This window comes from Fundulus heteroclitus, chromosome 3 (assembly GCF_011125445.2).
Source record: "Fundulus heteroclitus isolate FHET01 chromosome 3, MU-UCD_Fhet_4.1, whole genome shotgun sequence".
NCBI lineage: Eukaryota > Metazoa > Chordata > Actinopteri > Cyprinodontiformes > Fundulidae > Fundulus > Fundulus heteroclitus.
This window is the reverse complement of record NC_046363.1, coordinates 31,489,674-31,511,137: the sequence shown is the minus strand read 5'-3', so window position 1 is coordinate 31,511,137 and position 21,464 is coordinate 31,489,674. Positions and strand designations below refer to the sequence as shown.

The window sequence follows — 21,464 nt, the reverse complement described above, 5'->3', positions numbered from 1 at the left end:
CAAGCAAATAAACTCTGAGCCGGTATTCAAGTCTAGAAGATAAAAGAGAGCTCATACAGTTAGTCACAGTAAAAGCTCAGCCAATAGATGTGGGCAAGGCAGAGTTAGCCACTGCGAGACAGGACCAAGTGTATTGCCTATAGCAGAACATGAAGTCACCAGCAGCCCTGTCAGTATCTCCGTCCAAAACGGCATCACCGCCAAGGAGAACCGCTCGACCAGACTCAATTCTCCCCCACGGTAGTCTGCCTCTCTCTTTTCTACCGAACCCAGAGAGAAGAGGGGTGAGGAAAAGCAAACCAGAAGTAGGGTGAATATTGTAGAAAGATACATTCTAACGTTTGCAGTATTTAAGTTACAGCTTAAATTTTGAAAGTATTAAAAAAAGCAAAAACCCTAAGTGGTGGTTATTGTTCTGTGATCTCTATCACCAACAGGGATCTCTAGCAGTAGGCTACTTCACATGCTAGCCATGTGTTATAGAACTATAGCAGCATGACTACAGGTATAGCTTGGATAACCTAAGCCACTCTATTAGCTACATCATAAAGGAAAGTTTTAAGCCTAACCATAAAAGTAGACATGGTGTCTACCTCATGGACTAAAACTAGGAGTTGGTTCCACAGGAGAGGAGCTAGATAACTAAAAGATCTGCCTAAAAGATCTAAAAGATCTGTTCCACTTTCACCTGCAGTATGAAAGCAAAGTGCTCATTTAGAGTAATCAGATCTTTGATGTATGATGAAGCTTGATTATTAGGGGTATTAATTGTGAGAAGGAGAATTTTACAAGGATTTAACAAGGAGCCTATGAAGGGAAATTAGGACAGAACAATCATAATCTCTTTTTAATTTTCATCATATCTCTTGCTACAGCGTTTTGGATCAGCTGAAGGCTCTTGACGGCATTTTGTGGAATTTCTGATAATAAAGCATTACAATAGTCCAGCCTTGAAGTAACAGCTCCGTGGACCAGTTTTGGGGAGTCACCCTGGGACAGAACATTTTAGATTTTGGCAAAATGAAAGAAATCCTAGAAAGCTGTTATCACTCCCCTCTTGTGGACAGAAACATAATCACAAGTTGCTGTAATTGGATGTCCGTGGTTTGTTTCTGCAGTACCACAGCACAACTAAAGAAAATCCACTTTATTTAAAAGCAAAGATAGAATTTCCTGGCACTGATTAGAATTTTGGTGAAGACATGAAAACATTAGGCATCATTTCACATGGGAAAACACTGTCTAAGATTGTTCTGTAATGCCTTACAGCTATTTAGATGTGTTGATTTTTTCCAGTCCATTTATCTCTGCCTCAAATGTCATGTTTACACTTTCCATCAATGACCCAGAAGCAACACAACAGTGTATGGTTAAAAGATTTATTGTTTAGAGAGTGAAAGATGAGTGAGTGGATCTGGAGACTGGCCGACTGGAAAGGTTCTGGTTACAGACTGTGGGAAAGTGAAAAGGATAGAACTCAGCACAGACCAGGTAACCGGCTAACCTGACAACAGCCAGCTGCATGTATCGCTCCGCCTAGCTCCACTCACATACATCTGGGACAGCGCCATAGGAACTGCCTTTACTGAAGGCTGGGCCTTATCAAAACTCCTTGCATATGATTGGATAAGCCACTTGTCTGTCATCTTTATCGACGTGCTATTTCAACCAGTCACACCGAAGCTAACCCGTGACGCTGATGAGAGCGACGCAGGAAAAAAAAAACAACATTTTTTTTTTTTTTTTATGTGTTTGCGGCTGTAGTGCAGGGTTTCCCGCAGCGCTATCTTGGCGAGGCGGCCGCGGAAAACGTGTCGTCCACCCCCCCCCCCAACCCCCCCTACCCCCCCCCCCCCCCCTCCGCGAGTCGGTCCGCCTCGCATAAGCAAATTCCTCCAGGAAACACTGCAGTGGCACGCATTTTATTGACAGTGAGCTGACAGGAAGAGGGGGGAAGACAGGCGGCAAAGCGCCGCGGGTCGGAGTCGATCCCGGGCCGACCGCGTCGAGGACTAAAGGCCTCCCAATATGGTTCGCGCTAACCACTAACCGGTCCGCGTACGCGCCCCGGAAAACAAAACTTGCCAAATCCGGTCGGGAGAAGGGCGAAAACATGGTTTCCACCAACAAAAGCCTTCAGAGCCGTTCTCTGATGTTCTTTTAATGAAACAATATCAGATAGATTGGACAACACGGAAGAAATAGCAGCATCAATACTAACGCTTGCTTCCTCGATGCGAGCCGCCATTGTTGTTGGAATCTCACGGTGGCTTCTCCACTACGTCACATCCATGAAACACCCGCCCTGCGTCCTGATTGGCCAGACCAAAAATTTGGTTGGGGAAATCACTTTCAATGAGCCGTGTCCCAGATGTATGTGAGTGGAGCTAGGCGGAGCGATACATGCAGCTGGCTGTTGTCAGGTTAGTAACCGGCAGCTCCAAAGAGCAGAAATCATGTTACCATAAATCCAATTTTGAACAGATTTTTCACATCCTCGACAGACAAAATGGTCAGACACAATCCTCCTCCCACCGTGTGTTCAGCTGCACATGTCCTGTCTGTCGGGCGTAGGGGTTCTCCTTCACCCAGTCTTCACGTTGAGAAAATTTGATCAATTGCATTGAGAGTCCAGCTGACCAGTTTATAGTTTGGAAGATATTTAAAAAGAGGCTTCAAAACAGATTGATAGAAGCAGGCAGGGAAGTCAGGGAGGGAGAGGAGAAGAAAGAGGGGAGAAAAGAAAAGCGTCCGCCTTCACCGAGAAGCAGGATTGATTGAGGTTCGATGGATTCAACGTCGGAGGTGAACAGGCTCGGTGGTGATTGCAGCCAAGGAGGCCAGCAGGGCTGGAGGAGCAGCGGTCGACTGGAGAGCCAGGAAGGTTTTTGGGACTCGGAACGAACAGTGGAGTGGATGATATTCGGATGAAATTCGGTGGAGCTAGATGCTACCCTGGATGTACCTGAGAGAAGAACGAGGAGAGTTAGCAAACAAGGAAGCATGGAGAAAACGAGGAGCAAGGATCTGGTCAGGTTCCCCTCTGGGTAAGCTAATGTTCTGACGCCTTCCATCCATCTCCAGCTGCCTTAAATGCTCCTCCTAATGGGGCGGTTCTCAAATGACGTCACATTATTTCCAAGACAGCTAATTTCCTGGCTGGTCGGACAGGAAGAGTGCAAATTACATTGGCAACTACCGCAACACTAATCATTTTGCAAGAAGACGACGTCCCAGGAACTTCATTTCAACCTGCTTCAATAGAGAAACCCAGCATAGAACGGCTGAAACGTTGGTTGAAATGTAAAGGCCTCAAAATGAACGGAAAGAGAGCAGTATTTGTAGAAAGATAGGAGAGGCTGTGCTCTCCTCTCACAATGGATCAAACTCAAGGAAGAAACCTGTTGAATCTGCGTAGAATTGCAGCTAATACTAAGAAAAAAATACATGTACTATTGCAGGCCTATAATTTATTGTAGAGGTCTTTGTTTTGAAGTCTATTTTCTGCAGTCAATCACCCAGCTGTAATCACACACACACACACACACACACACACACACACACACACACACACACACACACACACACACACACACACAGTGATCTACTTGAGCCATATAAAGAAGCGGACGACCAGCAAGAAAACCACTACACGGCGCTTCTAATCATCACAATTGCACGTATTTACCTGGTATTTATTCACATCAAGACTTTTGTTGCTTGTAAAATAGTTGACGCGGGGTGAGGCTGCTCTGTTGCTGCGCAACACGATAACCAGAAAAGGGGTTCTGTCTAAAAAAGGGAAGCCCAAGAATGCAACCACACGTTCAAGAACAAACAAAAGAAACCACAACCGGCGACTCTCAAAAGTTACAAGTAACTTTAGAGAAAGACAAGCACAAAGCTATTGATAATAAGCGGACTAAATGCAACATTAAAACTCACATGAACACCCCTCATGGATTGTATGAAGTTTTAAAGCTGCGGAAAAAAAGCAGCCCAGACGCTGCAGCCACTGGTTTCAGGTCTGGACGTTCAAGTTCTGTCTCCTTATGACCGAGGAAATGTAGAGGGCACATTTAGGTCTTTGAGATTCCGGCTTGTAACCGATTCCTCTAGGTTACAAGCAACACTGATATTTCTCTAAAATCCTCCAGGGTTTTGGAAGATCAATGGAAAACAACTCCCTTCATATGATCATGATCACCATATCACTAGTTACTCCAGCAGATACCAACGCAGCAGCGGTGTTGCCATATTATTGTCTGTTGAGGCGATATTCAGGACTGTCCTGTTCACTATTTGACTCAAAAAAGTAGACTATTCAAGCGTTACTGCTATGCTTGCAAGATGGCCTCTACACATGCGTCTAAATTTTGTAATTTGACGTAATTTGAGGAATGCCCTATTGGCGTGGATGAGAAATACCTGCAGCTGCTGTCCACCCTGCTGGAGAAAGGTCAGAACTGGGCGAGCCTTAGAATAATTTGGAATTGTATCTGTAGGGTCTTTTTCAAAGAGAACGGAGTCTCCAGCTCCAAATATTCTCACTATGTCTGGGCACCTGTCCTTGCCCCAGCAGGTAAAGCAGTTATGTGCTGTTCAGTGTAAGAAAATGTGGATGAGATGAAGAGAAAGAAACACTAAATGTGCTTCAATTCCAACAATTTCAGATAAATGGATATCAACCCTAGTTTTACAGAAAATGTACATTACTGGTAAATAAGTCTAGTTATAATTAACAATCAATACCATACTTAAAGCAATATACCAATAAAAATTTATCATTATAAGCTGTTATATACCAATAGACAGAAAACAGCGTCACTGCAAAAAACACTGTAAGATAAATAGAACTTCTTGGCTGTTGCATTTTAAACACAGATTTCATTCCTTTCTTTTTATATATATACCAGTTTCCATATCTGTGAAAAGATTTTGTATGAACGTGTAAAAAAAAAAAAAAAAAAAAAACATGGAGCAACTCCCAAGGGCAACAAATCTAATTGTTATGGATCTCTGCACAGCAGTACGAAAGAGCTGTGGCACACTTACAGTGATGATCCCCATGAAGACAGAGACGGGACCATCAAAAAGGCAACTGTAAAATACCAACATGTTGAATAATGAGTCCAAGCAAAACAAAAATGACAGCTGATTTAAACTCTTTTATATGATCTGCATTATGACCTTAGATACATACCAAGACTACACAAGAGTCCACTAGGAGACTGAGCGTGACCTAGAAATAAAGCAAAAAACAAAAATAGTAACAGTCTGAAAAAAGTCAAGATAAGCCAAACTGCTGTCGTTGACTTCACCTGGAAGAGAACATAAGCTAAAACAAATACCAACAAATCAGCTGCACTCATCTATAAAAATGTGGGCAGCACTAGTGTCATCTGTCCAGGCTTGCAGTTAAAAACATTTTTGTTCAGTCTGCACATAAAAATATTTCAAAACGTGTACACTAACTCTGTTAGTGTACATGTGACAACAGCTTTGTTTTTTGGGTTTTTAATTTGTGCAAACAAGCTTTGCCTTTTACCCCACACTGAGCACACCACTTATAGCTCTGGAAAAGAGGTCTTCTGCATCACAGTTGGAACCATTATGTTGTGTTCAGACCAAACGCCTTTTGGAGCATCAAAAAGGTGTCCAATCCCTCAACTTGGCACATTAAAGTCCAACACGCTGTCTAAAGCCTCGATGGTGTGTCTGGCAAAGTGGCTTCCATTGGAAATTGTGGACGTAAATGAGAGGGTGCTTGGCTTTATTTACAGAATAATATAATATTATCTGCGCCATGTCTGAATTCACAAATAATTCAGAGGCCTCTGTTTTAAGTTTGGTGAGTTTCACCACCTACTGCAGGAGCTGAGCGCTGACGAGGGTCGCTTTCAGTGCTATTTATGTCTCACCCTATCCCAGCTGGATAACCTGCTGGGATAGAGTGAGACATAACTGTCCATCTGTCTCAGGTAGTAGGAAGCGTGATGTTAACATTTCTAAGTAAGAAAAAAATGTCCCGTTGGAAAATCCCCCAATCTCTCTGATTGGTTGACGCCCCGCGTCCAGCTGCAAAACATCTGATTTTCCAATGCTAGCATTGTCCGCTCTAGAGGTGCTTAACGCGCGTCAAGCCACACACACAGCAGCTGTGTCTCAATTTGCAGGCTGCGTCCTTCGAAGGACGCATTTTAAGGCCAGTGACGTCACAACGATGCGCATAGGCTGTCTCATATGGCAAAGATTCTGAGGATGCTTAAAATACAGCCTTCGAATGCTTCCTCCTTTTTCCCCGAATTCTGAGGATGCACCGCTACCATCCTTAGTGGCCTCGCCTGCCATAAGATTTCCCGAGGTGCTTTACGCACTTTTTTAGTGATAGTGAAAGTAGTGATTTAAGTCAATTATTTACAGGGTTTGTATACATTTAACTATTAAATTCAAATTACTAAAGTTACAAACATAAGCTTATATCAAGTCTTACAAATAAATATAAAATTTTGTATTTAAACATATTTGTCAATCTGCTGACAAGCGTTTGTTTAATAACTGGTATATTATGATCAGTAGCAGGTCCCTGGGTGAAAATAATAGCAGGTAAATGTTACCTCTCCACTGCGCTCTCCCAGCCTGAGAAAAAATTCGTCGCCGGTTTTGCTGCCGCCGAAGCCGTCTAAACCGACTCTCCTCCTCCAATAACAAGTAAATAAAAATAAATAAATAAAAAAATTTCCATATCCATTTTTTTGTCGTCTGGCGCTGTTTTTCCCGAGCTTGGGGACGTCGTGTCGCAACCAGGAAGTCCTCCAAAGGCTAGACCGTCCCATTTACCAACGGTTGAGGATCCTCCGGAGCATCCTCCGATGGCTGGGTCCTCCTAAGGCTGTGTAGGCTGAGTCCTTCGAAGGACGCAGCCTGCGAATTGAGACACAGCTAGCATGAATCGCGCAGAAAGCTTCAAAATGCGCAACGCAAGATGCCCATAACCCGCTGCGAGATGTCTCGAAGGCCATTGAGGCGCATCCACCACAGCCTTTGCATGTAAACTGGATGCCCTTGATGCTCAAAAAGCATTTGGTCTGAACGCAGCATTGCAATGCAGAGAAAACCCAGGAAAGACTCCTGAAAGCATACAGGAGACACACTGTGCAGGCAGTAGCACAGCAACATGCAGGACCTTCTGGAGAAACAAGGGCTTGGTGGTCTGTGCTAAAACATTTTTTATGAGAATGAATAAAAGTTCAGTTAACTTCAATGACCTGCCTAGTCTGTCGTAGTGTTGTGCACCTACACAGTATACATACTTCCTTTATTAGCTGATCCATTTGGTGCAGGGTAAGAGTTCTTCTGCTGTTTACCTGAGAGCAAAGAAATAAAACATAAAAATAAAACATAAATTGAAAAAAAATGGGTGGAAGAGCTTTAGACGTTTAAATTGGTAAAATACATTTTACTGACTGAACTCTTTGCAGAGCATAGCTGGAAAGACAGGAAAACACATCTTGTTTCCAAATCGCACTCCTGACAGTAAAACAGTTTGACATGATAAGTTTCAAGGTGTGATTTTTGTTCAGATATTAGACTTCATGAACACTGGTAATCAATGGTATATCACATGTTTTAGTCATTTTACTAGAAAATGGTTAAATTGTTATAGTAAAAGATATGTTTATAAATTAAATAAAAAAATGTGCTTTAGGAGAAAACATCCACCTGAATTTGGGGATCACTTGGAGCCATTGCCACAGGGCTCCTTTTCTTTTAATTTTTTAGGTCCTGTTTTTTTTTTAGTTAGTTTAATAAAAAAACGTAGTTAATTCAATATAAAACTTCCGTTTATTTTGGGCTTATATTGAACACAAGGCAGTGTAGTCCAACTACTCTGTCCTCCTAGCAGAGACGGATAGCTCTCCCACTCAGGAGAGAGCGGTGTTAAGGAAGAAACACACCGGACGCATTGCAATACACGTGTCCTACGCTTAGGTTAGCGTTTTATTTTAATCAGTCAATAAATGTACACTAGAAGCATAATATGCGCGTATTTACGCTACACGATGGCAATATTAGATTAAACTTCTAATTTCAGACGCGTATACTCTCCTGTTTGGCAGGGAATAAATGGGAAAACAACGTCCTGTGTCGAAATTCACTTCCTGAAGTATCCCAAAATAAGAGTCGTCGAAAATAAAGTGTGATGGATGATGTACGTAGCTGTGACAAGCTAACAAACTGAAATATGCAATTTCTAATCAGATATGGTCAAGACACAGAGTTTTAGGAGATCAAAACATAGGTTATATTACTGGTAATTTAATACCTCATCCATATATTACTTGTAATGTTTCTTTCTTTAATCAATTACCCGTGGCAAAAGTTCTTCTCTCCGCATAATCACGCAGCTGTGGAGCGTACTTTGCAGCATCTGATGTAAATTTACGCTTTTAAAAAACATGCCTGTAACCTGCGCCACTTACGTCTGGCCAGTGTATTTCCTTCTTAAGGTGACCAGATTTGATTTCTCTAAAGAAAACTGGAGATGTCTCTGATTTTGTTAAGCACAGAATCTCTGCCTGGGGTTGGTTTGTTTTGTCTGAACTGCAACACCGACGGGGTGGAGAAGGCTCGTTCGGCAAAGCTCTACTATGTCGGGACAGCGGCAAGACCGACTAAATACCTCTTGTTGCGCTAAACTTTTTTACTCCATCATGATACACTGAAATCAGGGAACAGCTTTTGCCAGGGACATGTCATTCAGAACGGGGTCTGTCCCCGGAAATCGGGAGCATCTGGTCACCCTACCAGAGGGACAGAGTGATATTACACACATGGGAAGAGTATGTAATGCGCCTTATAATCCGATGCGTCATATATGTGGACAAAGACACACATAGACACATTTATTCACGGTGCGCCTTATAATCCGGTGCGCCTTATGGTCCGAAAAATGCGGTAATTGGAATTTTATGATTGACCAACAGAAACTAATGCATGAATGGGAAGTGGAAGGACAGTATGTTTCAAAATTACAAATAAAAATCAGAAAAGTGATGCATGTTTTCATCCCCTTTTAATCTGATCCCCTTAAAGAAAATTCAGTGCATGCAACTGCCCTCACAGAGCAGCTGATTAGTAACTAGAGTCTTAATATGTGTAATTTAATCTCAGGATCAATACAGTCATTCTGTAAAGGCATCTGAATTTGTTAGAGAACACTGCTCAACAAACGGCATCAGAAATACCGAGGATGAAAACAGGCAGGTGTTGTGCTATATTACCGCCATGAGGAATAATTGATGTCAGATTAAATTCTGAAAAGTAGGGAAGAGGTGACAAAAAGAATTCTATCCTGCTGCAAACATAAGGAGACACAGGCAGAAAGGACGGCCCCTCTCTCTCAGCAGGGTGCTTCTGTAGACACCCCTGCAGATAAAAGTCAGAGCACTTCTGACCACCCCCACTTCAGACTCTCTTCTGCAGCTCCCACACTTCAGACTCCAAGCTGCTCAGACCACCTCTCCCTGGAGAAAACCAGGAAAAAGATACTTTGGACCATAGGTCCTGGCCGACTCCCAAAGCAGGACCTGGGAGAAACTTCTCGTCGCCCGGAGGACATGTCCGGGCAAATCAGAGTTAAGTCTGCTGTCTTAACAGTGGGGCGATGTGGCACAGTGGTTAGAAAGTTTGTCTTGCAATTGGTGGGTTGCTGGTTCGATCCCCACTGCACTGGGGACACTGACTGTCTCTGTCGTTGTGTCCTTGGGCAAGACACTTCACCCGCATTGCCTGCTGGCGGTGGTCAGAGGGCCCGGTGGTGCCGGTGCATGGCAGCCTCGCCTCTGTCAGCCTGCCCCAGTGCAGCTGTAGCGACAAACATACCTCACCACCGTCAGGGTGTGAATGTGTGTGTGAATGGGTGAATGACTGACTGTAGTGTAAAGCGCTTTGGAGATCGTCAAGACTAGTGAAAAGCGCTATACAAGTACAAGCCATTTAACATCATCGGGAGCAGGAGGAAGAAATCCTGCCTGCCCAAAACAGCTTTGTTTATGTTTGTTAGCTTGTACAGGGAAGCAGGACGAAAAAGCTGGCAGCTGGACGAAAAAGGATGAAAATCTGGCAGCTGGAGTGCTGAAGAGAACCTGCTTAAATCGGACTGAGCAGGCCAGAGAACGTGGCCTTCGATCCTGAACATATGCTGTTAGGCTACAGATCTGCTAAACGCATGTTTGCTGCTGAAATTACCAACTTTTTCCCCTTTCCACTGCCGCCCCTTGGACGGCCAAAGTAGAACAGAACTCACACGAGGCACAGACAGGTTTGGACAAAGAAACCTGAGGGAGAAGTTAAAAGGTTTATTGGGAAATGACTTGTAAATCGTTTTGTACATGGGTCTTTGAACAAAGGGCTAACGAAATAGCTCATTACTAGCATTTGGTACCATGTCATTGTCGAGTGTGTTTTTATGGTTATAACAAAGGTTATCTCCACAAGGGTTTCATACATTGATGGGGCATTAATGTTTACGTTATCCAGCCCACTCATTATGACTAAAAATAAAGCTAAAGTCTTTAAAGATAATGCCGAAAACCCGCTAGCCAAAATGCTATTAGCTTCTGGTAGCTTCAGATTTCCGGACATTCAAAAGAGCTTGTTTTAAAGCATAAAGCTTAACCGTTCTGCTCCGCTGTCGGCCGATGGAGCTATGAGCCTTATTCCCGCATTAATATTGAATATTAATGTCAGTTTAAAGGCGATTTTGCTAACTTTTAGACTTTAACCGATGTAGCGACCGATCGTTACAGCGACCCCTAGCGCCCGGAGGTAGAATCGCATTAACAAGATCGGCCGTCATCAGGTTTAAAGGATTTTACTGAGCAAATCAGTCTTTAGAATATTATTTACTCAAAATAATGTTCTGGTTAACTTGGGCTTTGCATTGTGAATGGGTTGAAACACATGTCAAATGTTGTTCTGAATTAGTCAAGCTAATTTACCCCAATTTCACCTTCTTTAAGTTGAAATTTGATTATTTAACTTAAACAAAATATTATTTCATCAAATAATGTTTTGTTTAACTCAGGATTCGCATCATGAATGGGTTGAAACACATGCCAAATGTTTTTTTAACTCCATTCCATGCTTTTTAGAATCAGATCTTCAGTGAACAAGGATTCACAGAATTATTCTGATTATGGTCAACCACTTTTGTTTTGTCTTTTGTTTACTTTGCATGTAAATAGTTCTTTAGCTTAGCTTATTTTTATCTTCATTTTGCTTAGTAGTTTAGTTAAGTTTCACTAGCCTAATAGAGAGGATTTGTTAATCGAAATATTGTGTTAATTCAGATAAACAGTATTACATAGTGATGTTCTCTGGATGTTCATTTTATTTCTGTTATTAAATTAATGAACTTGAAAATAAGTTGTGACTCATTTATTCTATGTGTGTGCAGGGTTTGCTGTTAAAAGATAGCTAGTGCTCGAATTCATCCCTTTCAACCATTGTCTTGACATCAGCTTAAGAGCTGATTATCAAAGACAATACTTAACAGAGTGTTATTTAATAAACATTAAATAACTTTAAACACTGTATAATTGCACAACACAGGTCAGAGATAAAGTTGTGGCACTATCTATAGCATTGTTACCGTATAAAACATATACCAAGCTTTGCCTATTGTTACCATGGATAACCTGCAGAAATCTATGGATCAGGTAGTTAAATCTATTGACAGGACAACTCTTAGTCATGCATTTTCTACAAATCTGGTCTTTATGAATGACCATAAAGCCATAAAAGCCATACATGTCATGATTCTAGGCAAATGACCAGAGAACATGCAAAATTAGACTCAAAATCAGACTTGGCGTAAAACAAAAGTTCAATACAACCAGGTGAATGGGAACTAGGTGCAACTGGGAAAAGAGAGGTGCAATCAGATTCAGCAAGGCAAGGGGTTGAATGTGGATTTTAATATGCAGGGAGAGAGACTTACTGAGCTTTCATCCATGGAAAACTTTGGGGGAGAGAAGTGAACATTTGAAATATAAGATCCCATCAAATATTGCATGTTCAAGAAGTGTGAATTGTTCTGCGAGGAACTGCAACTGAGATAGTGTTTCCAGTGCGTTATGAAATACTTACACCCTTTAACGATGTTTGAGATGGTTGAGCCATTACTATCCTCAACATCAAATTTACTGATGTTCTTTGGACAGTGGATGATCACATCTGACTGGGACCAGCATACAGAACAGTTCTTGGTGATTGGAAGGGCTCCAGAGCACTTGGGAAGTTTTTCTGCAGTGGATCTCACATAGACAAGAACGTCTTCCTTCGCATATATTGTTGTCAGGTTTGGACACCTGTCCTTGTCCATGCAGGTAAAACAAGTACCTGCGGGTCAGAAATGAGAAAAACACAGAAATAAACTTAACAGATGAAAACAGCTGATGATTGTGTACTAAAACTCTTGTGCTCTAAAATACATGTTAAAATGAGACAAATCTTTGCAGTAACATGTTTAAGTTTTTTTGTTACATATTTTTCATTCTGTAATTCATCTTCTGTTTTTCTTGAATCTTAACTTGAACATGTCACTTTTACCTGAATATGCCTTTTTATCTATTATTAATCACGCAGTATATGCCACCTTCCTGCTGCTTTACAGCTTAAAGCCCCATGATGTAAGATCTTCACACTGGTGCACCATCTAGTGATGCGCTAAATGAATTGAAAACGACTTTGCGTAACAGTTACTATGGAAGCCTCGCAGTATAATAACTGTGACAATGTAAACATGTTCTCTATGCGTTAGCTATTGCTCGTAGCTAATAGCTACGGTCATCGTGGGAAATGGTTTTTGACACTGTTGCCACGTTCGCTTGTTGTTTTTCTAAAGTCGCTTGTAAATTCTGTGAGTCCTTCTCTTTCTCCCTGACAGGGGGAGAAAGGCAAACAAAACGACCCGTTTCTGCTGGGATTCCAGGATTGTTGCTGGGCCACACTTCCCTCAGAATTATCTCGAGATAATTCTTCTAGATTCTAGATAATTCTAACAAGATAATATAGAATCTTGTTTTTCCCCGGTTATTGCTTTTTCTTTTCTTGGTTATTTTCTCTTCTTGGTTATTTTCTCTTGGCAAATAGTATGATCCATGTCGTCTTTGCTTGTTTTCTACTCCTTGTCCAACGACAGCACATCTTCATATAGAAGACAGATAGAGGAAAACACATATGGCTGACAGGTTTTCCCCTTTCAGCTTCTGATATGAAAAATAGTGACGCAACATGGCATCTCCCAGTGGGTGGACCAACACCTATAAACAACTACTTCAAAGATATGAGAACACTTTCATTTTTAATGCTATGTTATTATACTTTGCCAGAATACGTATTATATAAGCAATACTTGATTTTTGCTAATTAAAAGCCAAATTAGACACACACTCTCCCTTTCTCTCGGCTTTCTATCACCTGAAGAACATTTCTAGGATTAAAGGACTGATGTCTCAGCAGGATCTAGAAAAACTAATCCATGCGTTTATTTTTAGTCGAATTGATTACTGCAACGGTGTCTTCACAGGTCTGCCTAAAAAGTGGATCAGACAGCTGCAGCTGATCCAGAACGCTGCTGCCCGCGTCCTCACCAAGACTAAGAAAGTAGAGCACATAACCCCAGTTCTAAAGTCCTTACACTGGCTCCCTGTATCTCAGAGAATAGACTTTAAAATACTTCTGTTAGTCTATAAATCCTTAAATGGCTTAGCTCCTAAATACATCACAGACTTGTTATCAGCATATAAATCATCCAGACCACTCAGGTCTTCTGGCTCCAGCCTACTCTGCATACCTAGAACCAGAACCAAACATGGAGAAGCAGCATTTAGTTCCTATGCTCCAATTATCTGGAACAAACTTCCAGAAAACTGTAAAGATGTGGAAAACCTTAGTTCCTTTAAATCAAGATTAAAAACACATTTGTTTAAAATTGCCTTCAACTGTCCTAGTTAACTGAATCACCACTTTTTTGTTCTATTCTCTATCTATATTTTATTCCTACTTGCTTTTATTCTGTTTTATTTTGCTATATTTTAATCATGTAAAGCACTTTGCATTGTCTTTGTACTGAATTGTGCTATATAAATAAATTTGCCTTGCCTTGCCTTGCCTTAACTTTATATGTAGCTTTTTTATTCATATTATGAATGTGTGTGAGTCTGGTGTCTTCTGTTGACGTTTTTGCCACTGTCACGCCTGACTTTCCCCATTGTGGAACAATACACTTATTTATTTGCTATTCATTTCTCAATTATCATAATACTTTACGAAGGTTTGGTTAAAAGAGTAACCAGTTTAAGGACAAATCTTTCTACTGATCCGGTAAGCCACTTTTAAATACATGACTATCTGAACATGAACATTTGGAGATTGGAATGAAGTAAGCATAAAGTGCTTCAATAAATTTTTCAACTTTGTCTGTGTCACTACAAAGGTAAATATTTGCTTGAAGAGAAATATTGTTACAGAGAACATATCTTTGATGAGAAATAAAAATGTCAGCGCAAACATCTTATAGTTTATGGTGTTCGTGGACTGAAAGACAGTATAGTTTACTGCAGGCGCAGTTGTTAAAAAGGACTTCTCTTTAAACTTGACATGCGTTACATGACACAAGTTTTGATTAACGATTGTCAAAACAGATTCAAATGTAGAAAGGCTTGTTATGAATCCATGTCACTTAGTTTACACATATTAAAGACATACCGCACACATACTTCCTTCAGTAGATGCTTCATCAATCTTGAGTCCAGATGTGGATTCTGGATTTCCTGCAGAAAATGAAAATCAAGTCCATCAGGCATCTGATACCTGCTACAATTCACAATAATGATTTATTTTCCCGCCCTGGATCAACAATAGCGACAGCTAAAATATATGCAACTATATATCTAACAGTTACAGCAATATGTTTCTGTAACTGTGGAGTCATTAAAACCATCTTCGAGAAGCTTGCATGATGGTGAAGAAGTGGATGTGAACATTTCAGATGTGACTTTTGATCCATTTCAAATATTCCCTTTCTGATAATTTTTAAATGTAATTAATTACATTCCAACTCCAGCCTGCACAGTGTCCCAACCACACAGATGGCTCATTACTATCTTCAGAATTTATAAGTTTAATACTTGACTTTTAATAGACCTCAAGCTGAAGATTTTAATTAATGTTAGAATCTTTGTATTTTTCTGTGAAATCCTGAAGGTTTAATGTTGTGTTTTTTTTTTTCAAAGTAGTGAACCTGTGTTATTCAGTTGTGGTGAATTTTATGCTTCAAAAGGTTGACTATCACTACAATATCGGTCCTGACCTTTTAACCATTTTTGAATTGATAGGTGGTGTTATTTCTGGTGGTTTGTGGAGCTTCGAAGATTTTCTAGCTCCTTAATTATGGAGTTTAAGAGAGTATGATATTAAGAACATACCAGCAGATGCCTCGCAGACATCAACTAATCCCAATGCCAAAATGCAACAGCATACTGTAAATACAGACAAGAAATGTGTGTTTTTTTTTACCTTAATAAAGACTGGTTATTTAACTTTGCGCATAGGACATATGAAAAAATATTAAATGTCTTACAGAGATGAAAGAATTTCCACTGTTTTCTGCTCTGCCGATTAGCAGTTCTTCCTCTTTCTGAAACCCGACGATGCTTCTTTTGCATTATTTTCCGTGCTTTCCCTTTAGGACAACATGATGCAAAACTTTCCACCACGTCACTGGCCATCCTCCTTTGAAATGATTGCTCTTCCGGGTTAGGGCTCGACTGCTTACTCATTCCCAGATTAGTCACCTCTTCTCCGGCACACTCAAAGGCTAAATGGTGCAGCAATTCTTTTCTCATCACTTGACACGCAGCAATCTCTGATGCTTCCTTTAACATGGGTCTCACAGAACTGAATTTATTTGTGAGATCATCGCTGAAGTTGTGCTTCATGTCAGCTGAAAAACCGGCATCCCTGTGGCAAACAAACAAACAAATTTGCACGCAATTACTTTCAGGGAGTGCAAAAAAATATTGCTTTCTCTTTAAAAGTGTTGATATTTTATCAAACTGAACGACAATAATAGAAAAACAGGGATAAACATACCCACTCTCCTGGGAGGGCAGACATTTTCCATCTTTAAGAATAAAACACAATATGGTTGAGATTACAAGATTGCAAAGCAAAGATATTCAAAAACAGCAACTCAAGATTTTAATAAGTGCACAGTATCAAAAACTGCTGCTGCAAAAAATAAATAAATAAAATACTGCAGGAAATAATACCACAAACTCCTGGTCAGTGCATGTAAGGGTGCTTGCAGACCAATCCGTGGCACTCATATGTGCAAATTAAATCAGATGGCTGATTAAACTGAGTCCGCATGGTTCTACTGGATTTTTTTTCCTGTAAAATGCTGCTTTACTCTACCACCACATGGTTTCTTATAACTGCAGCAAAGTCAATGACATAATTATCTGGACTTCCTGACACAGATACATTTTTAAAAACTGTCATTTTAAATGGAACTTAACAGTACTGTATTGTAGCTGTAACGGCACTAAAAAGAGAAATGTTGAATGAACGAGCCACAGACACGTCTGTTCCTCTCCTCAAGCCTGTAATGGCTAAGTGCAACTTGAGTAAACACGGAATGGTGATCACATCCATAAACACAAGTACTGCTGTCCCACCAACCATCCCAGCACACAAATGTCAATTACAAATAACATAATACAAAATAAACACACTTACTGTAAAAGTCATATTCCCTGGATACATCATTTCTCAAATCCTAAAATACCCTCGCTCAACAAAGCATTCATTGAATTCAGAAGTTAAGTAAAACATTTCTTAACTCCTGTGCAATTACTTTCTTCAATTAGAAACAGAAAAGATATGCTTGAATTGAATGAATAAGCCGCAGACAGTTCATTCCTCTGCTCAGAATCAGGAAGAAGCACAGTCGCTGCACTGCAGTGACCTTTAATAAGGCTTCCAGCTCCTCCTCCTGCTGTTGGTCTCACCTTACTATATCTACTGAAAATAACTAAGTTTTAATAGATTAACCCTTGTGTGGTATTCATATTCTTGTCACTCCACCAATGTATGTGGTTTTGGTGGACCCCTTGTAATAGTGGTTTTTAACATAGACATTATATACGTAGACGCATCATTGGGCGGGTTCTGCCTATGCTGCGATGCTTCAGAGCGTCCGCCATCTTAAATGTGGCAAATCTGCAGTTACTCAGTCACTTAAACAGTATCAGAGGGACTTTAATCTCTGAATATACTTTGTATTCATAGTATTTTTGTTTTTGTAATATTACAAGTTTATTTTCGTATCCCTTTAGCTTTATTCTCCTGAATTTATTCTCCTAAAGAATATACATTTTCAAAATAATCTAACCAGGCCCTATTACTCCAGGAGTGAAATAATTCTGCAAACTGTGACTATTCTTGAAATGTTCCCTCTTAATTCTCATAATATGACGTATTTCTCATAACATTATCACTTTTGTGTTTGTTTGTTTGTTTACTTTATTGACCTAGGACTTTTGTTCTCATATTATTAATTTTACCTCTTTAATACTCCCCCAAAAAGTCTGTTCCTAAAGGTTCACATGTGACGCGGTTTTATGAAATAATGAAGACCACAATGTTTAGATTTAACAAATTGATCCTTATATTCATAACACATACACACACAAATATATATATATATATATATATATATATATATATATATATATATATATATATATATATATATATATATATATATATTAGGGGTGGGTATTGCCAAAGAAGTCACGATTCGATTCGAATCACGATTCGCATGCCACGATCCGATTCTATCACAGTGCATCACGATACTTGAATTGTTGCGATGTATTGCGATGCACTGCAATATTTTCACTCAACACTGTTAGAAAAAAATACAGCCATTACCAGTGGCTGACTGGCTGTGTATTATCTGGATAGTGTCTTCAATTTATACATAACGGAAAGAAACTGAATTCATACATAGCTGTATTTATTGAAATGACTTTTGGAGGTATTGCCATGAAAACAAATATTACTGTTACTGGAGAGGACACACTGACAAAAAGTGACTGACAAATAGGATTTATAAAACTTAAAATAACAAAATAAGGATAATCAGTGCCGTTTACATGGCCTCAGTGGTCCTTTAAACCAATTACGTTGTATTCCACTTGTTTTTGGCTGATGTTCGCCAACCATTCATGCAATTTTATTTATTAATTTTTTTAAATTAATAATCGATACCTGGTGTCAAGAATCGATGCAGTACATCGCGAAAATTAGAATTGCGATGCATCGCCAGGACGATTATTTTGCACACCCCTAATATATATATATATATATATATATATATATCTATATATATATATATATATATATTAGGGCTGGGCAAGTTAACGCGTTAATTTCGCGTTAACTCATTAGACTATTAACGGCGATATTTTCTTTAACGCGCGTTAACGCATGTTGGTCACATGCTTTTATTTTGTGAATGTCTGTTGCTGCGGTGTAGGGGTTTGAATCAGAACAGTAGGTGGCGATAATGCGCCAATAACCTCGCTGTCAGCCCAGCCTCAGATTCAAAGAGGAAGAAAGGTGCTGGCCGGAAAAAAACACAGCTGACATGCGGAAGGCGGTGTTTCCCGCAGGTACCGCGAGCGAGCTTAGGCGAGGCGAGGCGGTGAGTTGGCGGCCGGAACAAGTTTTGTGCGGAGCGGAGCGGGGGGGGTCTGCATCGACGCCGTCGGTGAAGTCGCTTCTCGTTTCAAAGTATCCATGTATTTTTGCCTGTTTTTCCCTGCCATTCACTATATGCGCGCGAGAAAGCAACAACAAAAAACCGCGTGTCAACGTCAAATAAACGCAAGCATATCGAGTTAGCAAGCATTTCAGTTTAAAGTTCTTCCAGCATGGAATATGACAAAAACAAGTTAGTTGTAACCACTGCCAAGTTAAACTTTGGTATTAAACATAAAATGGTAATGCTGCTCCCTGCTGTTACCTCAGAAATTGCCTGTTTTTGGTAGATTTTTTCCCCATAAAGAGAATTCCCTGTCAGTGGCAATAAGCTTTAATTTATTATTATTGCTATTTTTTGTTTTACATGTTTAAGTTGAGCTTTACACTAAATATGTGTTACTGATAAGTGCTACAAATGTTACAACACTTTTGTTCATATGGCAGCAGAACATTAAAATAAAAGTGCTCTTTACACTACTTTTGAATTCATTCTTGGAGTTTGTAAATACAATGCGATTAATCGCGATTAATCGCGATTAATCAGTGCGATTAATCGCGATTAAATATTTTAATCGTTGCCCAGCCCTAATATATATATAACCTTAGTTTATAGAAGGCAGATACAAGTAGTGAAATCCGCCCGAATACATTTCCATGCAGCACAGGAATGAGGCATCTTCTCTGATCCACGTTCACAATAACAGAACTCACCTTTTTTCTGACACATATAATATGGCGGTGACGTTGACGTGCGAACCTGCGCCCAACGAAGCGTCTACGTATATGATGTCTGTGGTTTTTAATACCTCACAATCAAACACTTATGTAAAATACTCAATAGATGTTTACTTTATCCCAATTTCAAGTTGTATAAACAAAACATTTGGTTCATATTTGCCCTTTATCTTTGTTAGATCCCATTTATAACCTTTGATTTAAAACCTAATGAAGCAAATTAATTAAAATCATGATATGAGTGGAAACAAATTTACATATGAAGCAAGGTTTTTCAAAAACTACTGACTTTTAGTTCTTTGAACTCAGAAATTTAACCCATTCAGGTGCACAACACAAGCTGAACACCATCAAATACCATTACCCTTCTAACATAGAAAAGACAGACACCCTCTGACTGCAAACAACAACATGCAAGCATGCTAGAGAGGATAAAAAAGAATTGCAGCGGAGTCACATCCTGCTGGATCTCCTCCAGAGAGGGAACGGGTCCTGTGTCAAACATGCAGAGATGACCAGAAAGAGCAAATCCGACTTAAAAAACACATCTCAATTCATCACATAATTGGGATCAAATTGGACTGTAACTAGGAGATGCACCATTCGCTATGGTTAGATTGCACTTTCACTAATCTGATTAAATATTTTTTATTGGTACATATGAAGTTTTGAGCAGTATTTCTTTATGCCTTGAAATGACATGTGTTGTGAGTTAGCTATGTAAATCGACTGAACAGAATTAAAGACAGTTACAGTTTCAAGCTTTCCTTACAATAAACGTGACTTTTGTGTCGAGATTATTATCAACCATTCCCAACAATTTACAGTTGGCTACAAAAGGGCAGAGAAATCTCTGAGAGACTATTTCACCGGGCAATGTAATAGATCAACAGTTAACAATTGATAAACAACTAGACTGCATTTTGTTACCGCAGAATATAACACACGTTGCTATCTAAAAGACAGTCTATTCATTTTTAGTTACCTTGATTAACGTAATGTAGATTCAAGCTTGCACTTTGATTTTACGATTATAATTAAACGAATAGTTTCATTATGTGGCATATAACGGTAGACAGCTGCATGTGTGAGTCATCTGCTGCGTGAAATAAATGACATGAAAGCTGTGTAATCTGTAGGCCTGAGGCGGGCCTGGTAAATGACACAGTGATCTTACAAAGTTTAATACAGATCAACTTTGCTTAAATACATCACAAACAAGCAGTGGACTTAAAACACGACGGATTTGGACGCTGGAATTTGCGGGAACTGAAGTTCACTTTTCGTTTCCACCTCAAGGTCACCGCAAGGGGGGAATAAATGTTTCTAGCTGACAATTGCCACAATGGTGTGGTAAAATCTAAACTATAAGAACAATTGACGAAGGTCGTGTGTGCCTTTAATAATCGGGGACTTCAGGAAAACAAAATCTCCAGAACCTGTCAGAGCCCCGACCAGAATGAATGAAAGGCCCTCATACAGTGTCATTTTTTTAAAATAAATGTAAGCTAAATAAACTTACTTTGTGGTTGTGGATCGTCGCATGAGACAGCCATTGCATCAGAGATCGTTGCTGCAGGCGGATTGTAACCAGGGTGATTAACTTATAACTGCAATAAAAACTGAACGGCGTTTCGGCCAAATTATACACAGTTTATTCAACGGCGAACCAGAAGAGGAAGTAAGTAGAAGGCCCCTCAGCTAATTGCTAGGCAAGGGCGCCACCTGGTGGCGTCGCTTACGATTTATTCTCAAAGTCATAAAATAAAAAGTCTCCAAGTGACATTTGCAAATGCAAAATATAAAACCTTAATTTGATTTCGTCTTGTTTTTTCTTTGTTCCCAAATGTCAAATCATTTACATTATATATTTTGTTTAGGTAGTCAAT

General features: G+C 39.9%; 1 protein-coding gene across 2 annotated transcripts; it reads right to left on the bottom strand.

Moving 5' to 3' along the window:
• Window positions 1–2,426: 2,426 nt before the first annotated feature.
• LOC105939689 lies at window positions 2,427–21,217 on the bottom strand. 2 transcript variants are annotated; one of them, XM_021308309.2, is made up of 10 exons: window positions 21,098–21,217; window positions 16,162–16,192; window positions 15,650–16,029; window positions 15,495–15,548; window positions 14,787–14,840; window positions 12,154–12,405; window positions 7,314–7,367; window positions 5,204–5,242; window positions 5,056–5,101; window positions 2,427–2,965 (listed from the first exon to the last, which is right to left on the bottom strand). In XM_021308309.2, the coding sequence occupies exons 1-10, from the start codon at window positions 21,129–21,131 to the stop codon at window positions 2,944–2,946; spliced, it is 966 nt and encodes a 321-aa protein (XP_021163984.2). In that variant the 5' UTR covers window positions 21,132–21,217; the 3' UTR covers window positions 2,427–2,943. The 2 variants fall into 2 exon arrangements, 1 of the variants encoding a protein (XP_021163984.2); XR_001167096.3 differs by lacking the exons at window positions 2,427–2,965; window positions 5,056–5,101 and adding an exon at window positions 12,005–12,025 and having other exon boundaries at window positions 5,207–5,242.
• Window positions 21,218–21,464: the final 247 nt, after the last annotated feature.

Bases quoted from the DNA above. Each gene is read 5' to 3' on its own strand.
- LOC105939689 (XM_021308309.2), bottom strand. From the start codon at position 21,131: ATGGCTGTCTCATGCGACGATCCACAACCACAAA. The intron at 15,549-15,649 runs GTAAGACATTTA...CTGTATTTACAG, and splicing joins GTGGAAATTCTTTCATCTCT to TATGCTGTTGCATTTTGGCA. The intron at 5,102-5,203 runs GTATGTATCTAA...GGTATTTTACAG, and splicing joins TGGACTCTTGTGTAGTCTTG to TTGCCTTTTTGATGGTCCCG.